We start from the raw sequence: 19,985 nt of genomic DNA, 5'->3' as shown, positions 1-19,985 counted from the left end.
GGGGTGCAAGATTGGTTCAATATCTGAAAATCAACTAATGTAATACATTCTACCAATAGAATAAAAAACAAAATTTACATGATCATCTCAATAGACTAAAGATGTATTTTACAAAACCCAACACCCTTTTGTCATAAAAAACTCAACAAATTAGGAATAGAAACTTCTTCAACCTGATAAGGGATATCTATGAGAAATAGACAGCTAACATCATACTTAATGGTGAAAGACTGAATGCTTTCCTCCTAAGATCAGGAAGAAGACAAGATATCTAATCTCACCACTTCTAGTTAATGTAGTAATGGAGGCTCTACCCAGGCTGATTTAGGCAAGAAAAAGAAATAAAAGGTGGGAGGCATAGTTCTTGAGGCGCTAGTCTGCTGTACTCCCCCTTTGCCTGAAAAAGAAATAGAACCACTGTTTCTTTCTCCTCCATAACTCTGTCTCCATATTTCTGTTTGGCATCGGAAGACAGAGAGCAAAGATTTTGACATCATTTTGCCTAATAGACCCCCGCCATCCTCTAAAGGAAAGCGACCTTGCAATAACAAACCTGCTTTTTGGTATAGCATAACTTCCTTGATCCACTTCATTTGGCCAATAAAAGTCTCATTTTGTACAGCCCCTCGGAGTGTGTTTCTGTCTGCTAGGTTGGATGCTGCCTGATTCATGAATTGTTGAATAAAGTCAGGAAGATATTTTTAAAAGAAAAAAAGGCATCCACATTGGAAAAGAAAAAAGCAACACTATTTCTATTTACAGATGACATCATCTTGTATATAAGAAATCCACTAGAAATTATTATAACTAATAAAAAGTTCAGCAAGGTTACAGGACACAAGATCACTATAAAAAATCAATTTTATTTTTATACTCCTGTACAGAACAATCCAGATGAAAGTAAATATCTATGAAAAAGTGAAATAGGCCAGTCTCAAAAAGACAAATATTGTATGATTCCACTTACATGAAATACCTAGACTAGTTAAATTCGTTGAAACAAAAAGAATGGTGGTTGCCAGGGTTTGGAGAGAGGGGTAGAATGAAGAGTTAATATTTAATGGGTCTAAAGTTTCAGTTTGAGAAGATGGAAAATGTACTGTCGCTGGTTAATGATTATGTAAGGGAATGTATTTAATACCCCTGAACTATACACTTAACACATGTAAAATGTTTTAACATAACTTTTATGTTGTGTTTATTTTATCACAATAAAAAGAAAAAAACGAATGAAGTACAGACACACGCTACAACTATTTGTAAACATTATGCTAAGCGAAAGAAACCAATCACAGAAGTCCACAGAGGAAGTTCCCTGGTGGTGCAGTGGTTAGGACTTGGTATTTTCACCACTGTGGCCCCGGGCTCAATCCCTGGATATGGAACCAAGATCCCACGAGCTGCATAGCCAAAAAACCCCCAAAGTCCACATATTATATGACTGCATTCACATGAAAATTCCCTGGTGACTCAGATGTTAAAGAATCTGCCTGTAATGCAGGAGACCTGGAAGTTGCCCTGGAGAAGGGCATGGCAACCCACTCCAGTATTCTTGACTGGAGAATTCCATGAACAGAGGAGCCTGGCAGGACACAGTCCATGGAGTTGCAAAGAGTCAGACACAGCTGAGTGACTAACACACACACATTCACATGGAAGGCTAAAATAAGGAAATCTACAGAGACAGGCTAGGACTAGAAATGAGGGGGGTGAGGGGAAATAAAAGACTGATAGCTAAGGGGCATACATGCTAAGTCACTTCAGTTGTGTCCAGCGCTGTGCTACCCTATGGACTGTCCCTCCAGACTCCTCTGTCCATGGGATTCTCCAGGCAAGAATACTGGAATGGGTTGCCATGCCCTCCTCCAAGGGGTCTTCTCCACCCAGGGATCCAACCTGAGGCTCTTACATTTCCTGTACTGGCAGGCAGGTTCTTTACTACTAGCGCCACTTGGGAAGCCCGATAGCTAAGGTACAAGGTTTCTTTCTTTTAACTGTGCTGGACAGCTTGCAGGATATTAGTTCCCTGACCAGGGATTGAACCTGGGGCCACCACCTGAGTGAAAGTGCCACTGGACCAGCAGGGAACTCCTACAAGGATTCTGTTTGAGGTGATGAACATATTTTAAAATTGACTATGATAATGGTTGAACATATCTATGAATACACACTAAATACCATTGAAGTGGGTGGATTATCTCTCACTAGAGCTGTTTTTAAGCCAACTTTTTCACTTTCCACTTTCACTTTCATCAAGAGGCTTTTTAGTTCCTCTTCACTTTCTGCCATAAAGAACTAAGATCATGGCATCTGGTCCCATCACTTCATGGGAAATAGATGGGGAAACAGTGGGAACAGTGGCAGACTTTACTTTTGGGGGCTCCAAAATCACTGCAGATGGTGACTGCAGCCATGAAATTAAAAGACGCTTACTCCTTCAAAGGAAAGTTATGACCAACCTAGATAGCATATTGAGAAGCAGAGACATGACTTTGCCTACAAAGGTCCGTCTAGTCAAGGCTATGGTTTTTCCAGTGGTCATGTATGGATGTGAGAGTTGGACTGTGAAGAAAGCTGAGCGCCAAAGAATTGATGCTTTTGAACTGTGGTGTTGGAGAAGACTCTTGAGAGTCCCTTGGACTGCAAGGAGATCCAACCAGTCCATTCTGAAGGAGATCAGCCCTAGGATTTCTTCGGAAGGACTGATGCTAAAGCTGAAACTCCAGTACTTTGGCCACCTCATGCGAAGAGCTGACTCATTGGAAAAGACTCTGATGCTGGGAGGGATTGGGGGCAGGAGGAGAAGGGGACAACAGAGGATGAGATGGCTGGATGGCATCACCGACTCGATGGACGTGAGTCTGAGTGAACTCCGGGAGTTGGTGATGGACAGGGAGGCCTGGCATGCTGCAGTTCATGGGGTCGTGAAGAGTCGGACACGACTGAGCGACTGAACTGAACTGAACTGAGAGCTATTTTTTAAAAAAAGAGAAACAAACTATTGATATATGCTACAACATTGGTGAATCTCAAAAACATTGTTCTAGGGACTTCTGTGGTGGCCCAGTGGCTAAGACTCTGGGCTCCCAATGCAGGGGGCCTGGGTTTGATCCCTGGTCAGGGAATTAGATTCCACGTGCTACAGCTAAAGATCCCACATGCCTTAGAGAAGCTTGAAGATCCCAAGTGCCACAACCAAGGCCCAGGGCAGCCAAATAAATAAATTAAAAATGAAACAAAACAAAAAAACATTGTGCTAGGTGAAAGAAGTCAGACAGAAAAGGCCACTTGTTGTATGACCCCATTTGTATGAAAGGTGGTTTTGGGGAAAGAAAAGCAGACGACAGGTTGTTTTGGAGAAAGAAAAGCAGATGACAGGTGGTGTGGGTAGGCCTAGTTCCTGTTCCCTTCCCAGCCTTAAGACTAGAACCGCTCCAGGGGACCACTCACACCGTGATCTGGCAGTGAGATGATGTGGGCAGAACAAAGCCTGGGTGTGTCCGGGGCCTTGCCCAGGTTCAGTCCTAACCACACTTGCCCCCTTGCCCTCCAGCAAATTTTCTTGCTTGCAAAGTGCAGGCAGAAAAGAGAAAGTGAGCCAAGAGGGGACTAGCAAGACCGAGCTTGGTGGTGGTGGTGGCGGTTTAGTCACTAAGTCATGTCTGACTCTTGTGACTCCACGGACTGGAGCCCACCAGGCTCCTCTGTCCATGGGATTTCCCAGGCCAGAATACTGGAGCAGACTGACATTTCCTTCTCCAGGGGATCTTCCCAACAGGGATTGAACCCAGGCCTCCTGTATTGCAGGCGCATTCTTTACCGACTGAGCCACCAGGGAAGCCCCCACAACAGAACCTACCGCCTTGGAAAATGAACACCTAGGAGAACTCTTCTTCACTCCTCAGAGCTCCTCCACTGCCCTCCTTTCCCTGCCCCCCTCCCGGGCACTCAGCTGCCTTTGCCCACCGCCACTCCCACCAGCTCCAGGAGGGTCTGGTGTGCTCAGCTTACATCAGTCTCAAAACTGAAGTCAGTTTTCAAAGTTGTAGAGTCTTTCTTTGGCTATTCAGGTCTCAGAAAAGTTGGTCATCCTTCCACTCTGTGGACTGCAAATCATCTAGTGACCAATGATTTCCTCCTCTCCCTCTTCAGCTCTCCTCTTGTTACCTAGCTGTTACTCCAACAGTTCCCCAAAGTGGAGGGAAGGGGACAAAATTGTACCTTTGGCCTCATTTCTAGAAACCATGGTGTAAAATTTCTCCAGAAAACTGGGTGGAAATAAGGGGCCACCCTTATAATTTCTTTTGGCTGTGCTAGGTCTTCGTTGCTGTGTGTGGGCTTTCTCTAGTTGCAGCAAGCAGAGACTATTCTCAGGTCGCCATGTGCCAGCTTCTCATTGCGGTGACTTCTCTTGTTGTGGAGCATGGGCTCTAGGGTGCACGGGCTCAATAGTTGTGGCAGATTCTTAACCACAGGGAAGTCTGCCAAACGATATTAATTGGAGGAATTATTGGTTTCAAATTATCTTTCCTTCTCTATCTGCTGCTGCTGCTAAGTCACTTCAGTCGTGTCCGACTCTGTGCGACCCCAAAGACAACCCACCAGGCTCCGCCGTCCCTGGGATTCTCCAGGCAAGAACACTGGAGTGGGTTGCCATTTCCTTCTCCAATGCATTAAAGTGGAAAGTGAAAGTGAAGTCACTCAGTCGTGTCCTACTCGTAGCAACCCCATGGGCTGCAGCCTACCAGGCTCCTCCATCCATGGGATTTTCCAGGCAAGAGTACTGGAGTGGGTGCCATTGCCTTCTTCATTCCTCCTCTATCTGGGAAAATGTAAATTGCTTGTTTGTGGCAGTCAGAAAGGATCCTATTGGTTGTATGACTCCTTGGCCAAAATTCTTACTGAAAATTAGGACCCTGGAGGGTTATGAAAATGAGGGGACTACACTCTGCACTACCTTCTCTGGATGGTCAGTGGGAACTAGAGCCTTTCAGATGTTCTTGAGCACCAAGCTGGCCATGGCTGGCAGTGGAAGGTGGTAAAGGAGGAGGAGTCATCTTTAACAGAAATGCCTCTAATGTTAACTGCCCCTCTATTCAGAAGTGGCCTCTCTAAACAGCCCTCCTGTCCTCTGATTCTTAGATTCCCCACAGTTAACTTCACACCAACCTGCTCATACCCATGCAATGAAAAACACTTACCTTTGTCTAGGATGACATATTTGTTTACAGTGACTAATGTAAACTTGCATGTAGCTCTGTAGTATTGTTTTGCTGTGTCCTGTATTTCTTGTAACTACATAATTAGAGTCCATGTCTTGATCAATTCAAGTTAAGATTTTTTTGGCAAAAATATTTTATTTTTGATAAGGAGGCACACAACTTCTGGGTATCTCTCCTTTTGTGAGTTAGCAGCCATTGATGATCAATGCCTAAATGATACATAAATTATTAGGGGGTGTGAAATGCACACCTTCACATCTTAATTTGTAAAAATAGGACCATTAATTTCACTTAAAATTTTTTTATTAATTTATAGTTGACTTACAGTGTTGTGTTAGGAGCATTAATTTCCGACATTAGAGATTCTAGGCTTCTCACTGAGATTAAAAGGGATAATCTTAGTTATCTGTTGAGCTACTTTTCTTTGGGTGCCGCACATACTTGTGTGAGGTGTTTACCAATACCATGCCCCTTAAGTGAAAGTCGCTGAGAAGTGTCCGACTCTTTGCCATCGGATGGACTATACAGTCCATGGAATTCTCTAGGCCAGAATACTGGAGTGGGTAGCCGTTCCCTTCTCCAGGGGATCTTCCCAACCCAAGGATCAAACCCAGGTCTCCCACATTGCAGGTGGCTTCTTTAACCAGCTGAGCCACCAGGGAATGCCCCTTAAACAAATCATAAAACTAAGATACAGAAGTAACCTGCCCAAGATCACTCTCCTAAAAGTTGGTGGGCTCAGGATTGAAGCTCAGGTCCGTTGAACTATCAAACGTATGTTTTTCCACTGCTTCCTTAAAAGATTCATTTCTTGTGTTACTACTCTAAGCAAGACACTTGCCCAGCAGCACTCTAAATTATTCAATTCTGTCAACAGTACTTTGGTAGTGATATTATTGCCCCCTTTTAATAATAAAGAAGCTGAGGTTCACAGAGGTTAGGTAACTTCCCAAAAGCCATCAGCCTTGGTGTAGGGAAGGAAATGGTTTAAGTGTCCCTAAGTGGCGCGGGTTCCATCCCTGTGTCTGGAAAATCCCCTGGGGAAGGAAATGGCAACCCACTCCAGTATTCTTGCCTGGGAAATCCCACGGACTGAGGGGCCTGGAGGGCTACAGTCCATAGTGTCGGGAAGAGTCGGACACGACTTAGGGACTAAACAACAACAAAAAGCGGCACGTAGCTCGCCCGTCTAGCTTCGCATAGCTGGAAGCTTTCAGAATTACTATGAAATGCATGTGCCTGCTTGTCAACAGTAAACATATGGGAGAGAGTACTCCAAGTGAGAGAGTATGGCTGACGCTGCGCTAGAGCTGAGATCAGTCCATTCGCAAGTGAGGCAGCAGAAGCGCACGTAAACAGCAGTACAACCGTGAGACCTGCATCAGTGCGCCTCGTTACAGAGAACCCCACAGAGAGCGGGGCGCACGCGCACAGAAGCCCTGAAAATGGGAAGGTCGGTGCGCACTTGGGAGGTCATCCCGCCTCTAGGGGGTGCCAAGCAAGCCTGCCCAGGGTCCCACGTCGGCCGCAGGCTCTTTCGCTTCCACCAGTGTTCGGGATTTCAGGATCCGGTGGAAAACAGCTTTCTCAAGTTAAACGTTCCGGATCTCTGGTGATGGGGACACAAGGAGTGGTGAAAAGCGGAACCCGGCTAGGGGACCAGTACAGAAAGCCGTCAGGTTCTGGGAGACAAAGCAACTCCCTTTCTACCGCTGAGGTAACGCAAGAACTGCCGGCGTCCAGATTCCGGGCTGAAGCAAGGGAAGGTCGCGGGGGTTCGTGGGCGGGGTTGGAGGCGGCGAGGTCCGTCAGGGGTCGCGCTGTCACTCTGGCTCCACCCCGCTTCCTGGTCGGCGTCCCGCCCCCTCGGGTGCAGGTTCCCAGCCTGAGCTGGGTCCTTGGGAACGTGGATTTCCCTCCTTCTGGAAGGGACCTTCCCTCCCTCCACCTTCTGCTTTCCCCGCAGGTGAGGCCTCGATGGAGAGGTTCCTGGCCCGGTTGTGCGGCACCAGCGCGTTGCAGCCGCTCCCGGTGTGGGAGGGGGACACCACCGGCCACTGCTTCACGCAGCTGGTGCTCAGCGCCCTGCCCCACGCGCTCCTGGCCGTGCTCAGTGCTTGCCACTGGGGCCACCCGAGGTGAGTAGAGACAGGTGCAGACATCTGTCCGTGTGTGCCTGCAGACTTCACTCGAAACCCACGTCTCCGCGGAAGTGTAACCGAAATAGTGAGGTTTCTAGGGAAAAAGGATTAAAATGTGGGCATTACCACTTTGCAGCATTGTGTCTGTTTGAGGGCAAGTTAACCTGTTTTCCCTGCGCCTCATAGCACTGTTAAGAAACTTAAATTAGATAATGCATTTAAGCATATAGTGCAGAGTCTGGCACATTTTTAAAGGCCCGATGCATGGTAGCAATCGTTACTCTTGTAGATTGTCAGATGCCCAACCACAGTTGTCATGAATTGGAGACGAAAGTGGGTGAACAGTGTTTTTAAGCCAAAAAGGTTAATGTGTGCTGAAGTTGTTGGACCAGTTTCTCACCCCTGCCATCTAGGAAACTTCAGTGTTTCTAGGCCAAGAAAAGCATAGGTATTCATCTGGAGAGGAAGTGGTAGGTAGAAGAGAAGAGCAAAATTAGAACCTTAATCCTTCCTCCATTTGGGGCTATAAGATGCAGGTGCCGAACTCACCTTGATTTTGTGCTTAGTTCCTGTATAGCTGGATATGGTAAAATTAATCTCACTCTGGCTACTGATAAGGCAGGAGGAAAGTCTAACTTGCCTAGTCTAACGGACAAATGCATCCTTACTTAACATGAGTTACAGGGATGGCGAATCCCTTCCTTGGGTAGCTTCAGATCTGCTTGGTCTTGGAGGAATCCTGATTTGTCCCTTATGCAGAGACAAAAGTCTGGAGATGGCACAGAGGGAGACCGACTGTGCTGAGACAAGTATCTTTTTAAAATGGGCATAGTCCCTTCAGAACTCACGGTGTAAGGAAAAGGCAAGAAAGACCAATATGTAATCCATAGAAATTATGTTTATCTCACTTCACTTAACAGACTCTTTGCAAGTTGCTCAAACGGGTAAGAGAGATCCAGAATCTCAGACGGAAAAGAATCTCAGAGGGCTTTGGGTCCAGACTCCTTACTGCTCACTGTGCTGATGAGAAAAATGAGATGCAGAGAAGAAGCGGCTTGCCCATGTTCATAAACCTGGTTAATGACCAGGCTTGGAGCCAGTGTACCAGCCTCCAAGGACTCACGATGTTTCTTATTCTGTCCCCGCATCTTAAGAAATAGAATTATGAAAGATTGACTTTTACTCAAATATAAACCCTTTTGTATAACTGTGATCACTGAACTTTTTAAAGGAAACTCCAAACATTTCACTCTACAATTAAAATTTTCAGTCACCCAGCCCTGCCAACAACAAAGGGAGTGTTTTTTAATGCAAATAGTTCACTCTTTTGTTTATTAAAAACATTTTTTGCAAGCCAAGAAGATACAGACAAAACTCAAAAGATGTTTTTCTTCAGCTAATGAGCTGCAAAAATGATCCACACCATTTTCTACAACCATTAGAGAGACAGAGAGTGGAGTATCTTGAGGCTTCAGCAAGTTTAAGCTATACTAATAGAGTATAGAGGCTGTGTGTAAGTCAAATTTTTATTCATCTAATAATGCTTCAGGTGAATTTAAGGGCTCTTTTTCAGTTTAGTTGAGTTGCTCAGTCATGTCTGACTCTTTGCGACCCAGGGACTGCGGCATGCCGGGCTTTCCTGTCCATCACCAACTCCTGGAGCTTGCTCAAACTCATGTCCATCAAGTCGGTGATGCCGTCCAACCATCTCATCCTCTGTCATCCCCTTCTCCTCCTGCCTTCAGTCTTTCCCAGCGTCAGGGTCTTTTCCAGTGAGTCGGCTCTTCGCATCAGGTGGCCAAAGTATTGGAGCTTCAGCGTCAGCATCAGTCCTTCCAATGAATATTCAGGACTGATTTCCTTAGGATGGACTGGTTTGATCCCCTTCTTGTCCCAGGGACTCTCAAGAGTCTTTTCCAACACCGCAGTTCAAAAGCATCAATTCTTTGGCACTCAGCTTTCTTCACAGTCCAACTCTCACATCCATACATGACTACTGGAAAAACCATAGCTTTGACTAGACAGACCTTTGTTGGCAAAGTGATATCTCTGCTTTTTTATACGTTGTCTAGGTTTGTCATAGTTTTTCTTCCAAGGAGCAAGTGTCTTTTAATTTCATGGCTGCAAAAGGGCTCTTTTGAGTATATACTTTTGTAAAAGTGAAAACTCACCCCATAGAGGTTATCTGTAGGAAATTTAGGTTGAGGTGAGGTTTGTGTGTGTTTTATTTGTTTGTTTTATAATTAGGGTCTTCATGTTCAGTACAACCTTAACTCAGAACTGTTTTTATTTCTGTGGTGAAAGAATGATCAGAAATGGTAGAGAAATGAGAAAATGGATTAGGTTAATCCAGGAAGATTTCCTGGGAGAAAAGACCATGAGTTCCAGGATAAAATGGGATGAAAATAAGGTATACAAGGCAGGAAAGGGAATTGATTCCCTCCGTGAGTGAGTTGCTGGAGGTCTCTCTGGGCCCTGAGTCAGCTGTGATGTGCCTTCTTTTCTCTTTCCCACCCATTGTCCCCAGGTATCCAGATTACACCCCACACTGCAGTCCTGGCTGGCGCCTTCGACTCGCAGCCTCTGTCCTGCTTGCCGTCTTTCCACTGCTCGACCTGCTTCCAGTCATTTTGCCACCAGGGGCAGGCCCAGGGCCCACAGGGCTTGAGGTGCTGGTAGGGGGCGTGGCGGCTGTGGCCTGGATCAGCCACAGCCTGGCCCTGTGGGTGTTGGCTCATGCCCCATATGGCCTCTCCCGGGGGCCCCTGGCCTTGGCTCTGGCTGCCTTCCTGCCAGCCCCGGCCCTGGTGCTGACCCTGCTGTGGCACTGCCAGCGAGGCACACTCCTGCCTCCACTTCTCGCAGGGCCCCTCTCCCGCCTGTGTCTCCTCATCCTGCAGCTGGCTGCTCTCTTGGCCTATGGACTGGGCTGGGCAGTCCCCGGGCGGCCATGGGAACCCTGGGCCCATGAGCCCCTCCTCTCTGAGGGCCAGGAGCCTGAGGTGGCTGAAGATGGGGAGAGCTGGCTGTCCCGCTTTTCCTACGCCTGGCTGGCACCGTTGCTGGCCCGCGGGGCCCGGGGAGAGCTCCGGCAGCCCCAGGACACTTGCCGCCTCCCCCGCAGGCTGCACCCAACCTACCTAGCCCGTGTCTTCCAGGTGCAATGGCAGGAGGGGGCCCGGCTGTGGAGGACCCTGCATGGGGCCTTTGGGCACTGCTACCTGGCTCTTGGGCTGCTCAAGCTGGTGGGGACCATGCTGGGGTTCTCAGGGCCCTTGTTGCTGTCCCTCCTGGTGGGCTTCCTGGAGGAGGGGCGAGAGCCACTAAGCCACGGCCTGCTATATGCCCTGGGGCTTACCGGAGGAGCTGTTCTGGGAGCCGTGCTGCAGAATCAGTATGGGTATGAGGTTCGGAAGGTGGCTCTTCAGGCACGGGGTGCTGTGCTGAACATCCTGTACCGAAAGGCTTTACAACTGGGGCCCAGACGCCCTCCTGCCGGAGAGGTCCTGAACTTATTAGGCACTGACTCTGAGCGGCTGCTCAACTTTGCTGGGAGCTTTCATGAGGCCTGGGGCCTGCCCCTGCAACTGGCCATCACCCTCTATCTGCTGCACCAGCAGGTGGGTGTGGCCTTCGTGGGTGGTCTGATCCTGGCGCTGCTGCTGGTACCCGTCAACAAAGTGATTGCCACCCGCATCATGGCCAGCAACCAGGAGATGCTACAGCACAAAGATGCACGGGTTAAGGTGAGGGGCTGCCTGGGGTCCCTCAGCCGTCCAGAGACCCCCCCCACCCCCAGCCTTCTGGTGCCCAGGTCTCCCATGCACAGTACCTGAAAGAGTGAGTGTGTGCTCTAAAAGTTAGGAGCTCAGACTAGAGAAAGACAGATGGGGTTCACATCCTGATTCTACCACTTACTAGTTCAATCACTTCAAACAAGTCACTTCACCTCGTTGAGACTCCCATTTCCTCATCTGTGAAATGAGGATAATCATAGCTTGCCTCATAGCACAGTTGGGAGGATCATGCAAGATGCTGCTCATCACAGTGCCAGTTACAAAGTAAACACTAAATTAATGTGGCCTGTTAGTAATATTATAGTATTAGCTTCTGCAGCCCTAATTGCAACCCTGAGAGAGGTGGGAACTGAGCTGTCTGGGCCCAAATGGGATTTTAGTGTTAGAGCCAGGATCCAAGTCTCCAGCCTCCTCCTCATCTCAGGTATGGAGTGCCCCATAGCCGCATGTGGAGGCCTAGGAGAACCCCAGCTGCCTCTTTGGGATGGGCTATGGGGAAAGGAGCAGCTGTCTTCCCTGCCTGGGCCAACTCTAGGTGTGAGGGTCTGGCTGAGTCAGTTCTGGAATGTACAGCGATTGTGGTACCTTTTCAGAGGGGATGGTGGGCTTTGGGTCCATATGGCATAGTTGTCCATCTCTCACTGGTATAGCTCCGAGTGCTAATGGTGAGGGGGTGTCCCTGATAGCTGGTATGGCATGGCCTTTCCCCCTACCCATGACAGCTACTGACCAGTCTCTAGGGCCCCCTGGAAAGGCTCCCAGTGCCTCCCTGGCTTGCAGTCTGGAGATGTTTGAATGTTAGGATCCAAGGAGCTTCTCTGGCCCTTGCCTATCTTACTTGTGTCTATCAGCCTGCCCAGCCCTGGGCTGTGGTGTGTACTCCTACAGGAATGGTTCCTATACCCAAGCTTTGGGGCCAAACTGGTGATCAGCCCCTGAAACCCACATCTTCTGGCTTTGGGAATGGTTCTTAGTCCCTCATCTAATGGATGGAGTGCTTTTACCCCAGTGTGGTGACCTCCCCCCACTGCCTCTGTGCTTTCCACCACTTCATCTTCTAAGAAGGTGGGGGGATTCCAGCTCCAGCCTGCCCCCAGCTGGGGCACAGGGGAGCTCCAAGTCCTTGACGTCCCATGCCAGGAGCCTGGGGGAGGCTGGGCAGAGGAGAACGCATGTGAGCAGCATCTCCACTTCTCACTGCTCTCTTGTCCCCGTCCCTAGCTCGTGACAGAGCTGTTGAGTGGCATGCGTGTCATCAAGTTCTTCGGGTGGGAGCAGGCGCTGGGGGCCCGCGTGGAGGCCTGCCGAGCTCGAGAGCTGGGGCGACTCCAGGTCATCAAGTACCTGGATGCGGCCTGTGTGTACCTGTGGGCTGCCCTGCCGGTCGTCATCTCCATTGTCATCTTTATCACCTATGTCCTCATGGGGCACCAGCTCACCGCCACCAAGGTGAGGACCAGGAATGGGGGGGTGGCTGCAGGGAGATGTGAGACAGGAGCAGAGGACCAGGAATGGGGGGATGGCTGCAGGGAGATGTGAGACGAAAGCAGAGGACCAGGAATGGGGGGATGGCTGCAGGGAGATGTGAGACGGAAGCAGCAGCAGAGAGACTGCAATGCAGTGGGGGGTGGGCCAGGGCCCTCGTGCTGCTGGGAAGGAGGAGAGGAGGGTCCCCGTCTGCCTTCTCCTTCCCCTACTGAAGGAAAGTTCTCTGAAGGGACCTTTCATCTGGGGCCTCGGATATATGACCCTTCCCTCTGCGAAGGAATTACTTCTTTTCCCCACCTCTTCCTCTCCAACTTCCGGTTAGGTCCCCTTAGCCTCATTCTGATGGCCCTGGGGGGAAAATTCATGATCCTGTGCAGGATGGATCAAATGCTGGGTCTAGCCAGGAGATGTTGCCCCTTAGAAATTCTGAGAAGGTCTCAGCTTGAGTTGGGCATGTGTGTTTATCAGGGAGTGACCTGGGTCCCTGGAGGATATCTGGGATTTCTGATATTCTTGGAGTGGCCACCTCTACCATCTGTAACCCAAATATCAGCCAGCTAAGCCCTCAGTTCTGTTGCTGCCTGTTCTCCCCTCCACAGACCTGTTTTCAGGGCCACCCATAGAGCAGGCCTTCAGATAATTCCTAAGCTTTAGGTGATGCTTCAACCCCTCCCCCCCACCTCTGACCCCACTTAGGTGTTCACCGCCCTGGCATTGGTGCGCATGCTCATTCTTCCCCTCAACAACTTCCCTTGGGTGATCAATGGCCTCCTTGAGGCCAAAGTGTCCCTGGACCGGATCCAGCGTTTCCTCGACCTTCCCAACCATGACCCCCAGGCCTACTACAGCCCAGGTAATGGGAAGCTAGCGGGCAGAACCTGGCACAGGGGAGCAGAGATCTGTAGCCCCTCGGTTGCGGTACACAGATGCTGCCAAGAGAAGCCAGAGGAGCAGAGTCTAGGTGGGGCAGGAGGTCATTTCCCTGGGGCGAATCCTCAGACCAAGACTGAGGCCAAACTATCCCTGGGCAGGTAGGTTGTGGACTAGAAGCCCAAGGTAAGTGGCTTCTTCCTTGTACAGATCCCCCAACAGAGCCATCTACAGCCCTGGAGCTACATGAAGCTCTGTTCTCCTGGGACCCAGTTGGAACCAGCCAGGAGACCTTTATCAGTCACCTCGAAGTGAAAAAGGTTCGTTGGTCCAATGCCCTAGGAGAGTCTCCAGACTAAAGAAAGACATGGAAGCTCAGTGACCGATAGACAAGGACAGAGCCAGTCATAGCAGCCAGCCCCTGTGGCTCTTATTACCAGGGGAAGACCAGAGAGGTTTTGGTGGGCAGGTTTGAATTGGAGAGGTGATGAGATTTTATCTCAAGATGGCACTTTTCTAACACCTAGCTGCTTCAGAGCAGTCACATCCATCCCTGGTCGCCAGACCGCTCATGTCCACCTAGTCCACACCAGCAATTGCATTTATCTCTCTCTGTCCTGCAGGGGCTGTCGAGTTCAGAACAGACCCCATAACTTGTCCAGCATCTTCCCCAGGCTGGGGAGCCCCAGCAGCCCCTTCTCAGAAGGATGTTGCAAATGGTTTAGATAATCCTCTGTTTAGCCTGGTGAAAAGGCATCACACCCTGTGACTCACACCGGGGCATACATCGTCAAAGGAGCACTTGTAAGAACGTTCCTGGCAAGACGGCAACTCCTGCTCACCAAGTCCTAAGATTTCACTCTCCCCTGACCTGTGTCCAACCCTTTGCCCCACAGCTCAACCCAGTGTTCTCCAGCGGTTCCTGAACCGCCTCAACCACATTTGGCTCACATTTCTGGCTTGGGCTACATGTTTTGTTTTTCGTCTTAGTTCAGGCAAGACAAGGCTGGAATTTTTCAAAGGAATTTTACTAACGTGTCAGTTGGGGCTTTTTTGGACTTAAGTCATAGAAACCCGCTGGAGCTAGCTTAAGCCAACAAAAATTAGTAAGATGGATATGGAGATGAATTGCAAAATCCACAGTCAAGCACCTGGGCAGATCTCGGCAGCAGCTCGGAGCCAGGCCTCGACTTGCCGGGCTGGTCCTTCTGTTCGCTCCTTCTAGATCTGCCTCCTTCTCTCTCTGTGGATCTGCTCTCCCCCAAACAGAAGTAGGCCTGCAGAGAGCCCTTCCACTTACAGGCCCTGGACAGAAGGAGGGAGGTTCCCAGGGATAGGTCTTAGATTGGTCTGGTACCCACTCAAAGACAGGCTCACCCTGGCTGCCAGGGTGGGGCATCACAGACAGCTGCTAGGATCCCGCCTTTTTCTAGAGAAGGAATTGTTTTCCTTTGTGAACCCACTCCAGTATTCTTGCCTGGGAAATCCCACGGACAGAGAAGCCTGGCAGGCTACAGTCCATGGGATCCCAAAGAGGGGGAGATGACTGAACATACAGACATACGCACAGATAGCTCCATGAATGTATGTTACAGCCAAGCAAGGAAGGGAGCACAGAAAATTTTAAACTGCAGGTCACAGAAATGGGCATCTGTGTAAACACTGCTTTTTGCCCTGAGCCTTTAGAAGTCTGGCTGCAGGTGGACTTAGCCAGCCCACTATGCAGGCCCCATAGTCTGCAGTCCTTCCTTCCCCTGTCCCCATCCTGAGTTGCCTGCCTCAGTGCTTTCCTGGAAAGTTCAAGGGCAATTTTCCTCCCATCTCTCTGGCACACTGTTCCTCTCCAGAGGCTCTTCACACAGTGAAACTGATGCTTCTCTGAGTGGAGAATAAAACACCCTGCTCCCCTGGGGCCAGCATTGCATCAATCACTGAGGCATACCTCAGTCTGTGGGCCGGGGAAATCTTTCCCCTCAGGCTTAACTGGGGCCTAGAGGGAAGCCTCCATGGGGTGACTGGCAGCCCAGGGCCTCTGGAGGGAGGCCTGACACTCATGCATATGGCTTCCTCGCAGGGAATGCTTGTGGGCATCGTGGGGAAGGTGGGCTGCGGGAAGAGCTCGCTGCTGGCCGCCATCACCGGGGAACTGCACAGGTAAGCAAGTGCCGGCACCCCCATCCTTAGTTCTGCCCTTCGCCAGCACCTCCCTGGCCCCCGCTACGTGGTAGACACTGTTTTAGGGGCCAGAGATGCCCAGATGAGCAAGACCTGGTCCCTTTCTTGGGAGAGTTTTCAGTCTGGAAAGGGAAAGGCAGTCAAGAGAGTGGGTTCTCATAACCATCACTGGAGAAGGCAATGGCAACCCACTCCAGTGTTCTTGCCTGGAGAATCCCAGGGACGGAGGAGCCTGGTGGGCTGCTGTCTATGGGGTCGCACAGTCAGACACGACTGAAGCGACTTAGCAGCAGCAGCAGCAGCAGCATAACCATCACTGCAGTGTTAGAAGTACTGTAACAGTGAGTGAAGGAATAAATGGAAACACCTGGCATCGGCTGCTCTCAGAGAGTGTGTAGGAAGGGATCCAGAGAGCAACAGGAGTGAGGGAGGGCCTACTTGTTTCACTGTGAGAGTGAACGCGTGCAGGGTGCTGGCCGCACTCTTTTCTGAGCACCTTGACCTTGACAGCTCTTTGACTGCAGTCAAAGAGCAATTTCTGCCCTACCGGTCCACAGGGGGCCTCCAGCCTCCTCAGGACCCCTCGACCTCAGTGACTGCCAATCCAGGGAGTCATGTGACATGAAGGGGGCCCCCGTGCAAAAGACAGCCATCAGAAGAAGCTTCTGAGAGGCAGGGGCTGGGCCGGGAGGGGACCAGCAGGGAGCCAGCCCCCCACACTGCTGGTCTTGGTCTCTGCAGGCTCCGAGGGCAGGTGGCAGTGTGGGGGCTGTCCAAAGGCTTCGGCCTGGCCACCCAGGAACCCTGGATCCAGTTTGCCACCATCCGAGACAACATTCTTTTTGGGAAGACGTTTGACGCCCAGCTGTACCAGGAAGTGCTGGAGGCCTGCGCTCTCGATGAGGACCTCAGTGTGAGTGCCTGGCCACCCGCTTCCCCATGTCCCGGACACCGCAGATCAGAGACTTGGTTCTTCGGGAAGGGGTTGCTTGTGCTCAGGCGTCATATACCCAGGACTGGCCGCCAGGCTATGGTCCTCGCAGAGTGACCCGTGTCTGCACAGCACCTGGCAAGGGTTGGGGCTGGTGACCAGGTGCTCCACACAGTAGCTGGGGAACTCTGAGGGTCTCTGAGACTAGGGGCGGGTTTCCCATGAGGTTTAGCTCTCTGTAGATCTGGCTTATGGTTCTGATTCAAGAGGCCTTCCCCCATCTCCTCCTGGAAGAGTCAAGGTCATTCTAGAGAAGTCTGGCAAGGCACTAGAATCCCTATATCCAGAATGCTGAATTTAGGGGGCATGAGAGTCCAGCTCTGTCCCTTGACTTTTCCCCGGCAGGACTGTGGTCAGCACCACCCTGTCCAGGTAGATGTGGAACATCCCTGGAAAGGAAGACCTTTGACTGACCGTGGGACATCCTCTGTCCACTTCTCATTTGCTTCTACCTCAGAGACATATCTCGCATGTCTCCTGGGTGCAGGGAACTGCTCTGAGCACTAAGAAAAAGAGGTGAATCACAAAGCTTTTCCCTCAGGGGAACCACTGTCTGGTGGACCACAAGTGCTTCCTCTGGCATGAGGATCCCTTAGCAAAGGAGACCACTCCCCAGGCCACAGGGAGGTTCGGGTACCTTCCTCCTCTAAAAGCCTAGGGAAGTTTCACTTTGAATTTGCCCATCTTCATCCTTGCCTGTGAAAAAGGCAGGGTAGTGAGTGTGACTACCTGTAGTCAGGGTAGTGGGTGTGGTTAAGAATCTGCATTCGTGTCCTGCCCTTTACTTGCTATGGAATGACCTTGGACAGTGTATGTACCCTGAGCTTTGGTCTTACCTGTGAAATGAGATAGAATCAACATCATAAGGTTGCTGTGGGGTTGGGTGAGAGGATGCATGTAAACTGCTCAGCACATAGAAGGTGTTCAACAGGGAGTTCCCTGGCTGTCCAGTGTTTAAGGCTCTGTGCTTCCACTGCAGGAGACACAGGTTCGATCCCTGGTTGGGGAACTAAGATCTCTCATGCCACAAGGGATGGCCAAAATAGAAAAATAGAAAGCGTCCAACAAATGCTTGTTGTTGCTGGAGTTGAGGTTTGCCCCCTCTGGCTCTGACACCCCAAATTTAAGTTCTGTCTCCTCAAACTCCCTGGCTCTCTCACCCCCACCATTTCTTCCCAATGGAGGGATGGGAAATGGGGCAGAAGGTACTGGGAGCTCACTGACCAACACTGGGAGGCCTGTCCTGTCAGATCCTGCCTGCTGGGGACCAGACGGAGGTGGGGGAGAAAGGCGTGACCCTCAGCGGGGGACAGCGGGCCCGCATTGCCCTGGCTCGTGCTGTCTACCAGGTGAGTTGAAGACAGAGGCGTCTGGAGCCTCAGGACTCAGAAGCTTGGCTGGGGGGTCAGGGGGTGGTGTGGAGATATTTCCATCAGCATCCGGTTTCTTCCCTCCCTCCTCCATGCTGCTAAGGTATTGGTCCTTTGGCCATCCCATCCTCCTTTTGCTGATTCAAGGCAGCATTAAAGACCCTTTGGAAAGCATTATGTGGCCTGAGGCACTAGAACCCAGCACAGTTGAGCATTTGGCCTCACTTTACTGGAGGCAAGTCCACCCTCTGGTCTCACTTCCTTCTTTACTGCTATAGGGGTAGCCCCTAGAGTTCCCCTCAACCCTCCTGCCTGACGGCCTCAAGATCACGTGCTTGGAGAGGTCTGGGTTCTGGCCAGAGGACCTGGCACCCAAGGTGTCCCCACCCCCCTCCCCAGGAAAAGGAGCTATACCTCCTCGACGACCCTCTGGCCGCCGTGGATGCAGACGTGGCCACCCATCTGCTGCACAGGTGCATCCTGGGAGCGCTGAGCCACACCACGCGGCTGCTGTGCACCCACCGCACCGAGTACCTGGAGCGGGCTGACATGGTGCTGCTGCTGGAGGCCGGGCGCCTCGTCCGGGCCGGTAACGTGGGCCAGCAGGCCGGGTGGGAGCCGGGCTGAGTGAGGGAGCCACCTGCCAGGGTGCGACAGATGGATCACCAAGGGGAGACTCGGCCACCCGCCCCATGTGTGTCCTGGGTCCCCCTCATCCTTCTGTCTGACGGGAGGCCCTCTCCTGCTGTCACAGAACTGGTGTGAAGGACAGAGAACAGGAGGGAAAGGAGCCGCGGATCTGGGACTGGGGGCTTGGGGAAACCTAGAGGCCCAGGGTCTCTGAGGGCAGTCTGATGTCCTCAGAGAAGAGAGTCAGGTTTAGAACAGTCATTTTATTTAAAAACAGATACCCGGAAACTCTGATGGGTTATTATCCAGAGGGACATGACCATCTGCAGGTTCACTAGATAGAAGCAGGAGGAAATGAAGCTCCAACAGTGTTAGGAGTTGCAGGAAGTATGAGGAGAAAGCCCAGCGGTAGTGAGAGGACTGGGTGCTCACAGGTGGCCATAACTCTCCTCCCAGGGGTGGACCTTTTCTGTCTCTGCTGATCCAGACACAGAGGGAGGGCCGAACTTGATGGTTCTGCTCAGGGTCTGAGGGTCCAGGGCAGAGGCCTGCTAGGGGAGGTCAGGTAGGGGTTCCAAAGAGCATGGAAGGTAGACTGGCTGACACATTTAGAAACACATAGACCCCTCCTAATCTCTCCTGCTGCCTTCCAGGGCCTCCCTCTGAGATCCTGCCGTTGGTACAAGCTGCCCCCAGAGCCTGGGCTAAGGATGGACAAGAGTCTGACCCAGGTATGGTCTGGGGGTGAGAGGAAAGGGCCTGCTCTTCACCACCACGCTTGTAGAGACAGGTTTCTAGGAGGCTTGCCTGTCCCTGAAAACACTGAGGTTTTCGGCTATCATCCTATAAGCTGAATTCCCCACCCCCACACACCCCGCCACTTCTCCGATCCTCGCAGCCACAGCCTTGTCCATGGAGAACCCAAAGAAGACAAAGGAGGGGCTGGAGGTGGAGGAGAGCGCATCTGGCCAGCTGCAGCAGGAGGAAAGCAAGAAGGAGGGCGCCGTGGCCTTCCACGTGTACCGCGTGTACTGGAGGGCCGTGGGCTGGGGCATGGCTCTTGCCATCCTCTTCTCTCTGCTCCTCATGCAAGGTAGGAGTAATCTCTGCAGGCCTTCATTCCCCTACCAGCCCTGTTGCCTAGGTCCCTGTCACTCCCCTCACCTTGTGCTAATCGTGACAAAGCCCAGAGGCTCACCAGGCGTGGGCAGCAGCTGGGACCAGAGGCACATCCCTAATTCTGAGAGGCCCGGTGACTGGCGAGGGGCAGGGAGGGTGGGCTCCGTAGCCATCTTCTGACC

The 19,985-nt window shown here is 51.1% G+C and overlaps 1 protein-coding gene across 3 annotated transcripts in view; it reads left to right on the top strand.

The window, feature by feature from the left end:
- The first annotated feature begins 6,806 nt into the window (after window positions 1-6,806).
- Window positions 6,807-19,985, top strand: part of ABCC10 (ATP binding cassette subfamily C member 10) — a 20,521-nt gene continuing 7,342 nt past the window's right edge. For 2 of the 3 annotated variants that reach the window (XR_008711527.1, XM_055571341.1), the window contains exons 1-12: window positions 6,807-6,939; window positions 7,189-7,360; window positions 9,891-11,109; window positions 12,382-12,609; window positions 13,345-13,501; window positions 13,729-13,838; window positions 15,593-15,672; window positions 16,435-16,606; window positions 17,935-18,033; window positions 18,454-18,643; window positions 19,338-19,415; window positions 19,583-19,777. Coding sequence is in view for 2 of the 3 variants with exons in the window: in XM_055571341.1 (XP_055427316.1) it covers window positions 7,200-7,360; window positions 9,891-11,109; window positions 12,382-12,609; window positions 13,345-13,501; window positions 13,729-13,838; window positions 15,593-15,672; window positions 16,435-16,606; window positions 17,935-18,033; window positions 18,454-18,643; window positions 19,338-19,415; window positions 19,583-19,777 (2,689 nt within the window). In the remaining variant the exon portion in view is untranslated. Of the gene's footprint in view, window positions 6,940-7,188; window positions 7,361-9,852; window positions 11,110-12,381; window positions 12,610-13,344; window positions 13,502-13,683; window positions 13,839-15,592; window positions 15,673-16,434; window positions 16,607-17,934; window positions 18,034-18,453; window positions 18,644-19,337; window positions 19,416-19,582; window positions 19,778-19,985 lie in introns of those variants that run through there. The other variant, XM_055571342.1, reaches the window with a different exon arrangement.

Source organism: Bubalus kerabau, chromosome 3 (assembly GCF_029407905.1).
Source record: "Bubalus kerabau isolate K-KA32 ecotype Philippines breed swamp buffalo chromosome 3, PCC_UOA_SB_1v2, whole genome shotgun sequence".
Taxonomy (NCBI): domain Eukaryota; kingdom Metazoa; phylum Chordata; class Mammalia; order Artiodactyla; family Bovidae; genus Bubalus; species Bubalus kerabau.
Note: the sequence above shows the minus strand (reverse complement) of the source record. Positions and strands in the feature narration are given on the sequence as shown.